At 43.3% G+C, this 15,563-nt stretch overlaps 2 protein-coding genes across 18 annotated transcripts; one reads left to right on the top strand and one right to left on the bottom strand.

Moving 5' to 3' along the window:
- The first annotated feature begins 1,349 nt into the window (after positions 1 to 1,349).
- LOC123162904 (uncharacterized) lies at positions 1,350 to 5,652 on the top strand. 17 transcript variants are annotated; one of them, XR_006481545.1, is made up of 5 exons: positions 1,353 to 1,610; positions 1,718 to 1,783; positions 1,911 to 1,959; positions 2,832 to 2,947; positions 5,228 to 5,652. XR_006481545.1 is itself a non-coding variant. In XM_044580660.1 (4 exons), exons 1-4 carry the CDS (start codon positions 1,454 to 1,456, stop codon positions 5,381 to 5,383), a joined length of 384 nt encoding a protein of 127 aa, XP_044436595.1. In that variant the 5' UTR covers positions 1,363 to 1,453; the 3' UTR covers positions 5,384 to 5,652. The 17 variants fall into 17 exon arrangements, 3 of the variants coding, with proteins under 3 accessions (XP_044436595.1, XP_044436597.1, XP_044436596.1); XR_006481540.1 differs by having other exon boundaries at positions 5,217 to 5,652; XR_006481546.1 differs by having other exon boundaries at positions 1,911 to 2,029.
- Positions 5,653 to 8,307: 2,655 nt separating this feature from the next.
- On the bottom strand, positions 8,308 to 9,301 carry LOC123162903 (ethylene-responsive transcription factor ERF003). The gene is made up of 2 exons (XM_044580659.1): positions 9,088 to 9,301; positions 8,308 to 8,996 (listed from the first exon to the last, which is right to left on the bottom strand). The coding sequence occupies exons 1-2, from the start codon at positions 9,168 to 9,170 to the stop codon at positions 8,591 to 8,593; spliced, it is 489 nt and encodes a 162-aa protein (XP_044436594.1). The 5' UTR covers positions 9,171 to 9,301; the 3' UTR covers positions 8,308 to 8,590.
- Between the last annotated feature and the right edge of the window lie 6,262 nt (positions 9,302 to 15,563).

Here is a 15,563-nt window from a genome sequence, read left to right as displayed (position 1 = left end):
GGGCCAGTGCTCCTTCGAGTGTTGGTCCGAACCGAGCAGCCTGTGGGGCCACCTCGGGGAAACTTGAGGGATGGTTTTACTCGTAGCTTGACTTATCCGATGTGCCCTGAGAACGAGGTACGTGCGACTCCTATCGGGATTTGTTGGCACATCGGGCAGCTTTGCTGGTCTTGTTTTACAATTGTCGAAATGTCTTGTAACCGGGATTTCGAGTCTAATCGGGTCTTCCTGGGAGAAGGAATATCCTTCATTGACCGTGAGAACTTGTGATGGGCTAAGTTGGGACACCCCTGCAGGGTTTAAACTTTCGAAAGCTGTGCCTGCGGTTATGTGGTAGATGGGAATTTGTTAATGTCCGGTTGTAGAGAACTTGACACCAGATTCGAATTAAAACGCATCAACCGCGTGTGTAGCCGTGATGGTCTCTTTTTGGCGGAGTCCGGGAAGTGAACACGGTTTTGGGTTATGTATGAACGTAAGTAGTTTCAGGATCACTTCTTGATCACTTCTAACTTCTCGATTGTTCCGCTTGCTTCTCTTCTCGCTCTTATTTGCGTATGTTAGCCATCATATTATGCTTAGTCACTGCTGCAACCTCACCACTTAACCATTCCATTCCCTTTAAGCTTTGCTAGTCTTGATACCCATGGTAATGGGATTGCTGAGTCCCCGTGGCTCACATTACAACAACGGTTGCAGGTACAGGTTATGCGATAATCTTGACGCGAGAGCGATGTTACTTGTTTTGGATTTCTTCTTCTGCTTCTTCTTCGATCAGGGGATAGGTTCCTGATCGGCAGCCTGGGCTAGCAGGGTGGATGTCGTTTGAGTTTCTGTTTGTGTTCATCCATAGTCGGATGTTGCTCGTATGTATTGTGATGTTGTTGTATTCATGTGGCATTGTATGCCTCTTGTATGTATCCCCAACTATTATGTAATGGTACGATGTAACGATATCCACCTTGCAAAAGCGTCTTTAATATGCGCTTCTATCCTTGGTGGGACCTTCGAGTTCCTTTAGGATAGGGTCGCATATTGATCCGGTCCCCACGGCCCCATAACTTATGGGCTTATGTTGTTTTGTTTTTCTTTTGTTTTTTTGCAAAAGGCTTTCATTATTTCAACCCGATTTAGCTACTTTTCAGTCAGCTGAGTTGCGTTAGTCGAATTCTGTTCCTTTGGATCTTCCTTTGAGATGCGTGCTTTCTTTTTTTCCCAGCGGTGCTTTGTGCTGTTATTTTGAGCCTTTGCAGGATCGACTGGTGTGTGTTTTGCGTCAGTTGGCTCGTTTTTTGCTGGGCTCGTGGAGCTGGCGGGTGGTGGCCATCTCGTGCCCACTCATTAAGAAAGCCCGGCCCATTTCTGCGGAACGTGGATAGTCGCTGCCCCTCTCATCTTATCCTCTTCCTCCTCATCTTCTGTCAGTCACTCGCTCCTCTCTCTGTTTCAGTCAATGTCCTCTACTCATCCTCTTCCTGTCGCGAGCTGGGGTTCGTGGGGTTAGTTGCTAGATCTTCTCCCACTGCCTCATCTGCTCCTACTGCTTCAGTCCATGGCTTCTGTTCTTCCTCTTCCTGTCATGAGCTAGGGTTCTTGGGGTTTGTTGCTAGGTCTTCTCCCTCTGCTTAATCTGCTCCTTTATATGCTGGAGCTTCTTGTTTCTTTAATAGATCTGCTAACTTAGGTGCTTCTCCATGGTTATCTTTGGTGCTTGCAGGTGTTTCTAATCGGGCGGTTTGGTTGCTGTTGGATTGGATTTCCTGGCATCTTATTTTTTTTCCAGGTATTTTTGTCTGCTGCATCCTTTGCCTTAGTTCATCTTGCTCTTTTCTCTTTAGTCCCCTCATGCGCCTAACTTTGCTAGATCTGCTCACCTGGGTGCTTCTCTGTGTTTTTTATGGTGTTTGCAGGTCTTCACAGTCGGGTGTTTTGGTTGCTGTAGGATCTGCCGTTGCTATGGTGTCAATGATTTTTTTTCTTACACTTTTGCTTGATGAGGAATTTCTGGAAGTTTAGGTTTTCGGGAGATGTAATATGTTAACATTTAGTAAAGATTAGGCAGGTTTTTTTTTTTGGGCTGTGTCTATCCTAATTATGTGAATGTATATATATTTATCATCAAGGCTGATTTAAATTCAATGATTTTACTACTGCATCTATAGCTTTTTTGATATATTACACTGTATATTGTAGGCTAGTTTTAGTGTTCTTGCTTTTGTTTAATGTGTGCATTTTTTGTACAATGAGTATGCAAGTTTGTAATTGTAGCTTTTTTTATTTTTAGGAATTAGGCTGTTTGTACTCATACTCAATTGTGTGCATTTTTTTAGGCATTTAGTATATCCTAGATAGTTACTAATGTAGTCTATCATGAATCTTATTTTTGCTGTTCTAAATTCTGTGTAATTTCAGTACGATGAACATGCAAGTATCTTATATATGTTGATTTGATTTTTTTTAAGATGTGAATGTGTGTGTCTATATATATATATATATATATCCCAGTTGATATTTGATGAATCCACACTAGTATTAGTAAAATTAAGAACTGAGTTATATATTATGTTATTTTTCATGTAGATTGAATTCCTTATTGTTTATATCAATATACCTGCTCGCAATCACTAGTGTGTAGTTATACATTATTTATTTTTTGTAAGTTTCCAATTTAGATTTAGTGAATTCTTTTTCTGTGAGTTTATAATCAGATTTGAGAGTGTTTATTTCCTATAGTCAATTTAGGTTGTCCTTCCTGTTTATTCTCTTTTGTTTAATTATGTAATTTTTTTCTTTTTTTATTCAATATTTTTGTTGTTTTCTTTCCCCTGTAGACATGGTTTGCCCCATTTGTCATTGCCTGGGTGCCCCTTGTGTACCATTTGCGGCAAATCAAGAAGTTCCTGAAGTTTTCGATGTTCTGCTTGATGAGGACTGCTTTAGGAGGATGGTGAGTTGTACTTTATATTTTCTTTTACAAGAAATCTTTAACTATGTACATATCAGTATGTATGCTTTTTGAGTGCTCTCATGAATTCCTATCAAGTACGGTTGTGTGCATATAAAATGTGTGCAAGAAGTCTTTAATTCTCTACTTTCCAGTCTGTGTGTTTCTCCACTGCTCTCATGAAGCTTGTGCAAGTATGGGCTGTGTCTATCCTAATTGTGTGAATGTATATATTTTATCATCAAGGCTGAATTAAATTGAATGAGTTTACTACTGTATTTGTATCTTTTTTGATATAATACACTGTATATTGTAGGCTACTTTTAGTCTTCTTGCTTTTGTTTAATGTGTGCATTTTTAGTTCAGCGAGTATGCTAGTTTGTAATTGCAGCTTTTTTGATTTTTAGGAATTAGGCTGTTTGAACTCATACTGAATTGTGTGCATTTTTTTAGGCATTTAGTATATCCTAGTAGTTACTAACGTAGTCTATCATAAATCTTCTCTTTTGCTGTTCTAAATTCTGTGTAATTTCAGTATGATGGTCATGCAAGTATCTTATATAGGTTGATTTTATTTTTTTTAGATGTGAATGTATATATGTTGTCTTCAATGCCAATATCCCAGTTGATATTTGATGAATCCTCACTAGTATAAGTAAAATTAAGGATTGAGTTATATATTATGTTATTTTTCATGTAGATTGAATTCCTTTTTGTGTATATCATTATACCTGCTCGCAATCACTAATGTGTAGTTATACGTTCTTTATTTCTGTATTTCTATAACTAGGATATATCATAGGCTTTTTATGGATATTTTTCAGTTGTAGAATGTGTGCAATTTTTACAATTTTGCGTAAGTAGATCCTGATGCTTTTGATGTTAGAATATTTTTATGCTGTTGTACTTAGTCTGCAAGTTTAGAATTATGACTGTGCAACTTTTAATTGTAGTTTGTATTATGATGGAGGTTTTTATATAAAATGTGTGCAATTTAAGTATGACGAGGATGCAAGTTTGTCATTGTAGGTATTTAGTACGCACTAGTATATTGCCTCATAATGAAGGTTTGTGCATTTTAGGTATTAGTTTCCTGTACTCATAATGATGGTTTGTGCATTTTTTGCCGTTGTAAAATGTGTGCAATTTTTGTTTGATGAGGATGCAAATTGTAATCTGGAGTTGTATTATGATGGAGGTTCTCTTCAAGTCTCCGTGTTGCAAATTGTAATCTGGAGTTGTATTGTGATAATATCCTTGCTGCAAATTGTCTTGTGCTTGTACATTTGGCTCAAAGTGGTAATTCAGTTAGCACAATGAATTTATGTCTGAAAATTGTAGTTGAAATCTAAAAGTTCTTGTAGTTTGGCAGTAGAAAATTCAGGTCCTATACTTTATTTTTTCCTTTGTTGGTTCACGCACAAGAACTGCAAGTTTTGAACTACACTTAATTTGCACTTGTGTAATAAGTATCGTATTTTTGTAGGGTTTTTTTTGTGTATGCATTTTTTTTTGTTTTATGATATCTGGGAGGTGTTCTGGTTTGACTGTAGCTTCAAAACTACGTAACTTCATAGTGTGGTTTAATTTTGAGCAAGCAATTTTTCATATAAATTTCTGATTTCTAGGAGGTGTTCTGGTTTAACTGTAGATAAACAACTAGAGAACTAAATAGTTCTGGTTTAACCTTTTGTGCATGCATTCTATATAAGTTTATGATATCTGGGTGGTGTATTCTTGTAACTGTAGTTTTGCAACAATTTTAACAAAGTTCACCCAACTACATCCATGCATATATTACACCAGCATATTCCATAGGAGGAAGTTTAGTTGTCTGAATATACTTGTTTCAACAGAGTTTTTTAAATTCAACTAGTGTAATTTTTTATATCTGCCAGATGTTTCAATGAAAAAAAAAATCAAAGGTAGGCGCTCTGGCACGCAATTTTAGGTATAATTTTTTGATTTCTGGGTGGTGTTATGCTATAGCTGTAGATAAGTAAGTACATAACTACATAGTTCTGTCACTCATTTTTGTATATAATTTTTTGATTTTTGGGAGGTGTTCTGCTATAGCTATAGATAAATAAGTACATAACTACGTAGTTCTGGCACGCATTGTTTATATAATTTTTTGATTTTCTGGGTGGTATTCTGCTTTAACAACCTAGTTCTGGCACCTGAAGCAGGTTCTTCTCTCCCCTTTTTTCTTTTCTCCGTTTTGTCCTTCTTGACAGATCTGTGAAAAATGAGAACTCATCCACTTTTCCAGTTTTTCTGTAGTGGATGTTTGGCCGACTGGAGAAGGACTTTGGAAGGAAGAAATGTGAGCAGAAGAACTACAGAGAGGTCAGAACAGATCTGAGGTTTGTTCCAGCGTCCATGGCAGCGGTTGAGTCGTGCGATGTCGAGGAAGGGAAAGGAAGGAAGAAGACCTAGTGCTGTGCGTTAGATGGATGTTGTGTAGTGCGTTAGATTTTGGGCTGAATGCAGATGGCAGAAACAACATACTCAGAAGTTTTTCTGCGTTGTTGGGCTTTGTTGACTGGCCCCTATTTTGTGTCAGTCATTTTCCTATGCCTTGTTAGTTGATTTTTTTTTTTGCCAATTGACTGACCCGTTTTTGGTGTCAGTCGACTGACAGATAGCCTCACCCATTTCAACCCCACCAAACGCCGAGATTTCAACACGATGTTCTGATTTCTGAACGGACTACCGTGTCCACACAACACATCGGTCGGGGCGCGCGACGTCCGGCCTCCATGTGCATGCCCCAGCTGCAGGCTGCAGCGCCGCACGAGGGTGGAGAAACGCAGCAGCTGACGTGAGTGGACTCGGCCCTCCCTCCGCTCTCGTTCCCCTCCCCTTGCCATACTCGGTTCTTCTCCGTCTCCGGTCCTCCAGACCAGGGCCGGGCGGGCGCGTGCATGTGCCTGCCACATGACACGACGAGCACGAGAAGACTGTATGCACCAAACCAATGCAGACCCAGACCAGTTCTCCCTCGGCTGCTCGGCCGCCGTCAGCGCCAATGTCATCGGTGACGCGCGCGGGCGCAGAGGCCCGGCAATTACCCCGGCACCTACCTACCTGAATCGACCGAGATTTTCTGATCCACGGATCGGCCGCTGCCAATGGCGCAGCGAGCGAGCGAGCGAATCCGGCTTGTTCAGTGCTGGGTAGTACAGGGTGCGTACCCAGCGCGTGTCGCCCCTGTGCTCTGCTCCGCACGCAGGTCAGGTCATAAGTGCTCGCACCTGCTGCGTACGTCGGGTGCCGAGATTCGTAGCCGTGTAGCACTCTGCAATTTGGTCTGCTCGCGGGGCGAGAGGTCGGCTTGTTCGTACCACCACTTCATGGCTAATAAGTCTCGGCTGATACGCGGGATATGTACTGCGTCGTGCAATGTTGTTTGCATCTTCAGGACTTCAGCTAGTCGGAGCAACTCGATCAGATTCCTCATATCTATGATCGCCATTCATCCTATGAAACGCTCCGTATGAATATAGAAGCCGCGACAGGTGTACGAAGAGCCTTCGTAATGTGCCCTTCATTTTTTTTGGATTATCTATTATTTTATTCAAAAATGCAGGGGCAATATAAGTTCAGATGATACATACCAAGTGCATGTTTCATCATGATAAATTAATAGAAATATAATGAAGCTATAATGGTGGTCAATATCCGTCGCATTAGGCTGCTCGTAGTATCATAAATCATGCATATGATATTACCTCTGTAATGCATAATATCATAGATAAATACTTTCTCCGTCCGGAAATACTTGTCATCAAAATGAATAAAAGAAGATGTATCTAGACGTATTTTAGTTCCAGATACATCCCTTTTTATCCATTTTGATGACAAGTATTTTCGAACGGAGGGAGTTTTCGGACGGAGGGAGTATCATAGGTGGCTTTATTTATTAATATGCAAAATGTATGTATTATATCATTTATTATGATACGCTATATCATACTTAGCCCTCTTTTTCTTAATTTAATTATATGACACCTTATTAAAATTGCCTTGTTGGCATGATACTCTCGTTACGGGCAGCCTTACATATAATTAGCAACTTCAAATGTTGTTAAACGACATTTAAAATAAGCAATGCCGCTACTCGAGTGACATTGCTACCTAGACTACCTACATTACTAGGTGGTGTGCGATGTCTAGTCGCCGCCCTTCACGTTGGTCATCATCCTCCTCCCCCACGTCGAAATATCCTCCATCGAGGCGTAGGGGTCCGACTCACGTGCAGCAGCCATGAGCTGCCACTGCTCCTCCTCGTTGGTGAGTGCAGAAAGATGATTCACGCCTCATTGTGAGCTTGGAGGGTGGTGAGCTCGAGCACTGTGAGGACTGGGTCCTCGGGCTCCACCTCCCCTTTCTGTTGGGCCGCGACAGCGACGCTGTCGCTCACCCGGACGAGGAGGCAGCTGGGTCGACGGGGCCAACGTGCTCCTCATCCCCCCTTCAATTGAACGAGGAGCCAATGCCACCTCCATGACCAATGACATGCGGCTGGAGTAGACTTCATTTGGCGTCGCCACTACCATGCCAGAAGGGTCGATGCAGCGGGCAATATCGACCTACCTAATTAAAAGAACAAATCCATGAAATCTACAAGTCCACCCGGTAGATCGAGTCATCCTTGCACTCCCACATAAGCAGAGCCACAGGAGGACAGGGTGATGACCCACTAGCAGAGAAGAAGTTGTGGAGATGCGCATCCTGAGATGGTCTCTCTTAGGGTTGGGAGAGGAATGGTTGGGAAGAATAACTTGTAATCTTGTTTAACTTGGCCCTTCTAGTAATACACAGTACTCCATGAGGGAGGGTTTATTGGGATCCTTTTATTTTGGGTCCTCCAATTTTGACCATAATTTTGACCATAACTTATACTAAAAAGATAAACTATATGCCATAAAAAATTATATGAGGGAACTATATTTTGAATACAAATTCAACAGTATACTTTTTGTAGCATGTATCTTATATTTTGTTAGTCATAGAGATGGTGGAAGTTTGACCCAAAATATGAGGGGGTCTAATAAACATGGATGGAGGGAGTACATGAAGCATTTATGTACTATGAAAAGTGTGTATTTTGTTCCTTTTGCAAATGAAAAATGTATGTCCATTGCCGTACTTAAATGGGAGATTCGCCCGAAGAAAACACGTACTTAAAAGAGTACAAAACTGTTCGCTGAACAAGGTGAGCTTAGTTTGTGGTTGATGAGTTATGTGTGCTAAAATTTTCTAATTAACCATGTGCAAAGGCTAGCCAGAGTGAAAATTGGTTCGCAAAATTGGGAAATGCCAGAGTGAAAGCTCTCTGTCAAAGAAAATGTGTCAACAGGGCTTAAGATGAAGATCGAAACAGAGGACACTGATTAGGGCATCATCAAGACTCAAGACATCAATAGTAATACAAGAATGAAGAAATGTGCTCTAACGAAGCTACTGTATACACAAAGCTGTTGGAGACCTCGGGTGATGACCATACTAACCTCGAGTTCTTCCCGACACAGCTTATGCTAAACTAAAAACAGACCCACACACACACACGGAGAGACAGAGAAATGGAGCGGAAGCAGAGCAAGCGCAAGGCACGGGAACAGAGCATGTGCGGAGGCGGAGCTAGTAGGAGATCTCCATGGAGAAGTTGGAATCCAGCAGCTCCTCGATCATCTGCTCCACGTACTGCTCCTCCAGGAACCCCCCGCTCCACCCGGCCGCCGAGGCCGCCGCCGACGGCGCGCTGGCATTGCCCGTGTAGCCGGCGAACGGCGTCGGCGGCGCGCGCGGCTCCACGGACGACGAGGCGTCCTTGTCCTGGTGCTGCCCAGCCTGCGAGCCGCACACCACGTTGAAGCGGTGGAGCTTGGCGACCAGCGCCGGGGAGAGGAACGACGACGACGGGGCGGCGTCGTTATCGGGGAAGTTGGTGCGCACGCGCGGACCGCACATGATGCGCGCCGCCTCGTCGTAGGCGCGAGCCGCGTCCTCCGCCGTCTCGAAGGTGCCCAGCCAGATCCTCGTCTTGCTGCAAGAAAGAAAACCGCCATGGTCAGGCCACGCCAAGAAAATCGATCGATCCAGAGCAACCACCAAGGCTTTGGACGACGACGACGTACAGGAGGGGGTGGCGGATCTCGGAGACCCAGGAGCCCCAGTGGCGCTGCCGCACGCCGCGGTACCGCTGCTGTGGCCGCGCCATTTCACTTTCAGGAAGGAGCTCTTCGCTTGCTCGGTGAGAGTGGAACCAGCTGCCTCGGCGCTGCACGCTAGCGTGTCTCGGGGTCGGGGCGTGGAGAAGACGATGGTGATGGTGATTAGTGTGGTGTGTGTGAGCTTTTGGGCCCTATAAATAGAGATGGGAGGAAGGAGGAAATTCAGTTCGCGGCCTGTTTTGAACGGCCTCTCGGTGGGTCACCGTCTGTGTGTATGTCATCCCTGGCCCACCTTCATCAAGTAGAACTTAGAAACACCAAAACGGAAATGGTCGAAACTCCTGGAAGCACCGGTGTGCTCTCGCTTGGTCGTCTAGCTTGCTCTCGTATTCTCGACCAGCTAGTTTAGAGCAAATGGTACAAAAGGAAGGTTATAAGTACAAAGTTGGTATAAAGTTGAGTCACTTATTTTGAGACAGAGGAAGTACCTCCTAACCTTTGCATGAGTTCGGTGAATTATGATGATCATGTTTGCCAAATCGGTTTGCTAGCACTATATGTTTCATAAATTTGTCTATGGCTAGTAAATTTAAAGATATCAAGATTCAACAACCACACCTTGATAATTTGAAAATGAGTATAATTAAAACTTTCTTTGACTCAAAATAGCCGAGTTCTAAATTTTGCGGATTTATTAATAGACAAATTTGGCTAGCCATTATTGTTTGTAGGAATGCATAGTAAAATATTACATTTTTTATTATGAAACTATTTCTGCGATGATATAGTTACATAATTTTGTCTATTTAAATGCTTTTACTGGTTAGTTATGGATATTAGAGTAGTTTGATTGCAAGTTGTCAACTGCATGGTCCATTTTAGCAGAGAGAGTAATCAAATGGGGGCATGCCTACTATATTGGGGGAGCAATTAATAAGAAATACTTGTTAGAAAATATGAGAAAGGTTGTTTATTTAAATTTAGGTTTCCGAAGCTTTATTCGGCATTGGGATTGATTGTGACCGTTGATTTGTGTCTGATTTGGGACAATTGGTACATATTCGGGACAGTATACTATAAAAGTGTTCGGACTTCTTTTGTTTTTTTTTAATATACGTGGCCAGATACAACCCCTGGCGACTTGAATCGCGCCGAGGTATATGCGATAATCTAACTAAAAAAATGTACACATATTTAGACATATTTAATGGTATCTTCTACAAGTGATCAACGAGGAACCTATCTTGCTTAGTTGGCGGTGGATGTCTCATAGGATGCGAATTTGGGACTCTCCCTAAAGTTTTCTTTGAAAAAAGAACAAGTGGCCGATGTAAATACTTTTGAAATCGGAAACATACAAAAAAGATCTGCTCGCATGTTCTATCAGGACACATATTTCTTGACAGATGAGTAACAAATCAATATATCCCATGTAAGCTAGAGTACACCATATGATCTAGAGTATACCTAGAAGTCAGGAACTAGTGCCAATAATATTCCGGTAGACTATGAGGGAGCCCCTATTGACCAGGTCCCATACGTCACATTTCCCTCCAAGTAAAATACATCCACCCGATCCATTGACGAACAAGTTAATGATGAGGTTCTAGGGTAGTTTAGGCCTAGTTAACTAGCCTCACATACAAGTCCAATCCATGTTAGATCAGCATATGGTAGGTAAGCAGACAATTTTTTTTATAACCAGTACATGATTAGTTCAGAGCTTTGGATTCCCCACAAGAACCCAAATTAAGTAGCCCGCAGATGCCCTCATGACACACACTGATCTGCAAACTGTGCGTACTCAATGAATTTCCCATAGGTTTGACTACCGAGCCCAATGAATTTCCCATGACATCACAGGATCAGAGGCTCACAGCTACTAGGAGATCTGCCAAAAATATCGATCGGTACGTAGACAGTCAGACACACACTCACACACATAGCATCGTCCTACTTGCACTGGGATCACAGGGCAAACAAGTTGCAAACTGCAGTGCCTAGCTAGAAGGTGGAAATCTGCAGCCTCATTGGGCTGCTACATTTGCATCTGTTTTTGATTTTTGGCACCATCCATGGCGATGGCATGGAGGCCTTGGGACGGGCAGAGCCTGCGCCTTGGGAGGAGCACACGCAGATGGGAAGGCTAGCATTTTAGGACTTTATTATCCCCCAAAAGATTATGCAAACGTCAAGATTCATGCATATGGTCGATGGTCATGTTCGCTTGCGCGCGCACCTGCCAAATCTGGGCCTGGGTGAGTGTGTGGTGCGTGTGTCATCGATGATGTGTGTGTTTCCTTGTGCAACGCACCGTATCCAGGGCGCGATCTCCCCGGCCGCTCGTCCCGTCGCGGCTTGGGCGCATGCATGCATGCATGCTCGACCTCGCCGATGGGCGCGCCGTGGTGTGGTGTGCCTGCGTGTGCCAGCGTCGGCCGGCCGGGCCGCTCCCACTGCGTGTTACAAGTGGCTGAGCGCGTGGGAATCCGCGGTGCGTGGCGTCGATCCTCGGGAGATCAGGGGCATGATGCCGGCTTGGACGAAGGAGGCGTCGTCCCGTGGTGGCAGCTGGGGCGTATCTATGCTGCTGATCGGACGACGGCCAGTGGTCGGCCAGGGTTGGTTTTCATGGGAGGCTCGGGCTCAGGAGGGTGCTGTCATGTCCTGGAGGGCATGACATGGGCAGCACTGGTTGGTTGCGGTGTGTGCCTGCTTGTCTTCGAGGCTCATGGCAAGTGGCGACCGCGGATCCATGTGGGGGTTCCAAGCTTCCAATAGTAGCCTTCCTAGTCAGCAGCGCAGCTGGGTCTTGTCACTTGATAAGGTGGTAGGATTTTCCTGTAAAAAAAGTGATTGGATGGAACCTTGCCACATGTTTACCTTTTGGCAACTATTTTTATTATTACTTGAGAAACACAATTGCACACAGACACTCACACTCACCACTATGAGCATATCCGAGAGACACACACAGACATTCGTATTTCGAGACGAATTCAGTGATATAATTTTTGCTCCCGCCGCAGTTGCTCTTGTTGGTTAAATTTACGGTCAAACTTAGATCTCGGGATGCGCGGGTGCACTACATTATGGAATGAGGGAGTATCTTCTTTCTTCATTATTTTTACAGCTTTTAAGTCCGTTGTTCCGTTCATTTTATTTTTCTAGTGGTTTTATAAGGAAACTCCTGCCAACACGGTCGACAATAAGATTACCCAATTGTCAGAGAGTTCCATAGACAACAGTCAAAAAGTGCGCTACAAAACCGACAGAAGATTCTACACTACCTGCAACCAGTGCAGTATAAAACATGGAGTAGACATTTTGTTTAAAGTGCAGTTTAAAACTAAGGAGATACAGTAGAAAAATGCAATACACATTGGTACAGAAAATACAATCTGCAATGGTAAAATAGTGCACTAAAAAGCTCAAAGGAAATGTAGTACAAAATTTGCAATGCACATTAGTTCAGTAAATACATCACACATTGGTTAAGAAGTGTGATACACAATAATCCAAAATTCCATACTCATCATATATCTTTATATAAACAGCTAGCCTTTGGCCCTCTACTAACATATTTCTTTCAATATGCACATATGCCGCATCATCATGAAAACATGCATGAAAAAAGACCCACCTCAACATGCAGATATGCATGGGAAAGGCCCACCTCAATAATGTATATTTATTTTTTATTTTTAGTTCTCATATTATTCATCCAACTATTCATTATCTAAATTATCAAATACTCCATCAGTCCCATAATATAAGAGCATTTTTTTCAAAACGCTCTTATAGGACAGAGGGAGTATCATGAAAGTATATGGCAACCAATTCCCGCCATAATGCGCATGCTTTTTTCCAACTCCATTTCAACCGGTAGTTGAGGACACATATGAGGTGATCAGATGTAGTATGCAGTATTGTATTTAACTCAGATATTCATGTTTATAGAATCAAATCCCATTAAACTATATTGCAACCTATTCCTAGGGCAACGCAAGGGGTATCATCTGGTGTCCTATATATACCTAAGAGAGTCATCCCCACTAACTTATTTATCTCAACATACAACCATGCCACCTCACCGTACAACTATAAATAGGATAAGGCCCGCCTCAACATGCAATCATGCGTGGAAAAAAACCCATCACAACATTTAACCATGCATGAAAAAATGTCTTACATTCAAGTATTCGACTTATATTCAATAAACATGTTACAACTATTATATACACAATCAAATGTAACAGGTCATATGTATTTTTAATTTTTGGACTCATGTTATCAACCCAAAATTTTGTCAACTAATTCTTGTAACAACGCGCGGGGTATCCTCTAGTATACTTAAATAGTTGATCCGCACCAACTCTGATTTTCTCAACATGCAGCTATGACAACTCACCATGTCACAATGCATGAAAAAATGCACACCTTAGCACACGCCACACATGCTACTGTAATTTTAATAAGTATCTTGCAACTATATAATAACCAAATGCAAATTATATGTATTTTAGTTTAAAAAATACTCACATTGTTAATCCAAATACTAATGTTTCATATGAGCAAATATAATTGAAATAATTATAAATAATTCCTGTAACTATGCGCGGATATCATCTCTAGTTGGTCTGGAAATGCATCACTTGGTGGTGTAAAAATATGATATATCCCGCGAAAAAACACAGTGGAGGAAGAACTCATCTGATATATCCTGTTGGATCTGAACAATCGGCGACAAATGTGGTAGAAAAATGCAGTAGATATTATTAAAAAAGTGCAACACTAACTAAGAGAAAATAAAGTAGCAATTTACAATAGGCATCATCGTAAACTATAGAATACACAATAGTGAAAAATAGTGTAATGAAAAGTCGAGAGAAAATTTAGTAAAAAAATAGTGCATAACATAGATCCCCGAAAAATATAGTAGAGAAAAATCGTCGAATGTACCCGTTGGATCCAATTTTGAATAGCCATTCATTCAGGCAGTCATATTTTGCAGCGGCAGTTGGTTGCCAACAAACACATCACAAAAGCGTAAACCTACACAACAGCATATATTATGATCTGATATATACTTCTTTTGTCATTCACTCATCCGTTCAATCATGTTTTGCAACCAGCGGGCAGTTGGCCTACAAACACATCACACAAGCGTAAACCTACACCACAGCATATATTATGATCTGCCATGAGGCCAACTCCACCGCGCGACCCCAAACGGACGTCCGTTTTGTTCGGATTCTGTCCGTTTGGGTAGGGCAATGGGGTCGTGTCCGGGCAGTTTCCGGGATGCGGTGGCCGTGCGTCCAGCGCGCGGACGCATCCCGGCCGCATCTTGTCTGTGTGCATATTTCTTTGCAAGTCCTTAAACTTTTTTTCATCATTCATTTTTGGTATATGACAATACACCATCACATTTTGACTAGTAAAGCAAGGCCAAAGAAAATAAGAACGACAAGAATACATTTGAGAAGATACCCAACTTCTATAACTGCTTCCTTGAGTTGGGTTAGGGCCTTCTCGATGCACTCGTTGTTGATCTGTGGAGGAGGCTCGACGTTGCACCCTCCTTTCTTCTTCAAGCCAGAAGTCGATGTTGCTTTCTCACATGTAGTATCGTGCCTAGCCTCTAATCTAGCAACAAGTGCACTTGTCTCATCTACAACCTCTAGGCTAGCTAAAAGTGCACGAACATGTACTAGATTTCGCTCTATCAATATATCGATGTACTCTTCTTCCCAATACCCAAACTTGCATCTATTCTACACAATAAAACTTAAAGTTAGCACAACTAATCTAATCCGAGAGCATAAACCGAAGCTAAAAAGAGCATGTACCCCATCGTTTAAGCACTTGATGAACACCCACCGGGATACTCCGGTGTTGTAGACACGCGCCGCACGACCATCCTTGGGCAGTGGTCGCACTTGATGAAGGGCAACGGTGCGCCAACGAGCTTTTGGGCAAGCACCGAGCCCGGCTGGCCGCCATTCACGTATCTGCCGGCGGACCACCGACGGTGCAGATCCGAGTGGCTAGAGGACGAGCCACTGCCTGCATGTGGCCTTGCGGCCCTGCCAGGGCCTTCTGGCGAGGTGCCCGGCCAGTCCATGGCACGGCCCGGCCTCCCACAGCCGGGCGAGCTCACGACCGACCGGATCCACCCTAAATCCGGCCGGCGGGTGCGCAAACCAGGTGGCCGTGGTTGGGTAGCTCGGCGGCGACTAGGGGGAAGGGGTTGGGCGAGCGCGCGTCCGTGTTGTACGGCCGCAATGGCAGCGGCGGCGGCGGCGGGTGACGAGGGGAAGAGTGTGAAAGAGTGGAGAAGAGTGGGGTGGGATGCGGCCGGAGGGAGGAAGGGGGGCTGATAGAAAAAGGCCCGTTCTGTGCCACCGACGGGCGGGCCAAGGGAGGGCCAGGGGAGG

Source organism: Triticum aestivum, chromosome 7B (genome assembly GCF_018294505.1).
Source record: "Triticum aestivum cultivar Chinese Spring chromosome 7B, IWGSC CS RefSeq v2.1, whole genome shotgun sequence".
Lineage (NCBI taxonomy): Eukaryota > Viridiplantae > Streptophyta > Magnoliopsida > Poales > Poaceae > Triticum > Triticum aestivum.
This window is presented reverse-complemented; position numbering and strand designations above follow the sequence as displayed.

What these genes read in the sequence shown, in the direction of transcription:
- LOC123162904 (XM_044580660.1), top strand. Translation starts at nt 1,454, where the DNA reads ATGTCCTCTACTCATCCTCTTCCTGTCGCGAGCTGGGGTTCGTGGG. An exon ending in CGCGAGCTGGGGTTCGTGGG is followed by an intron (nt 1,500 to 1,717) that starts GTTAGTTGCTAG and finishes TGGTGCTTGCAG; the next exon opens with GTGTTTCTAATCGGGCGGTT. An exon ending in GCATCTTATTTTTTTTCCAG is followed by an intron (nt 1,784 to 2,831) that starts GTATTTTTGTCT and finishes TTTCCCCTGTAG; the next exon opens with ACATGGTTTGCCCCATTTGT.
- LOC123162903 (XM_044580659.1), bottom strand. Translation starts at nt 9,170, where the DNA reads ATGGCGCGGCCACAGCAGCGGTACCGCGGCGTGCGGCAGCGCCACTGG. An exon ending in GAGATCCGCCACCCCCTCCT is followed by an intron (nt 8,997 to 9,087) that starts GTACGTCGTCGT and finishes TCTTTCTTGCAG; the next exon opens with CAAGACGAGGATCTGGCTGG.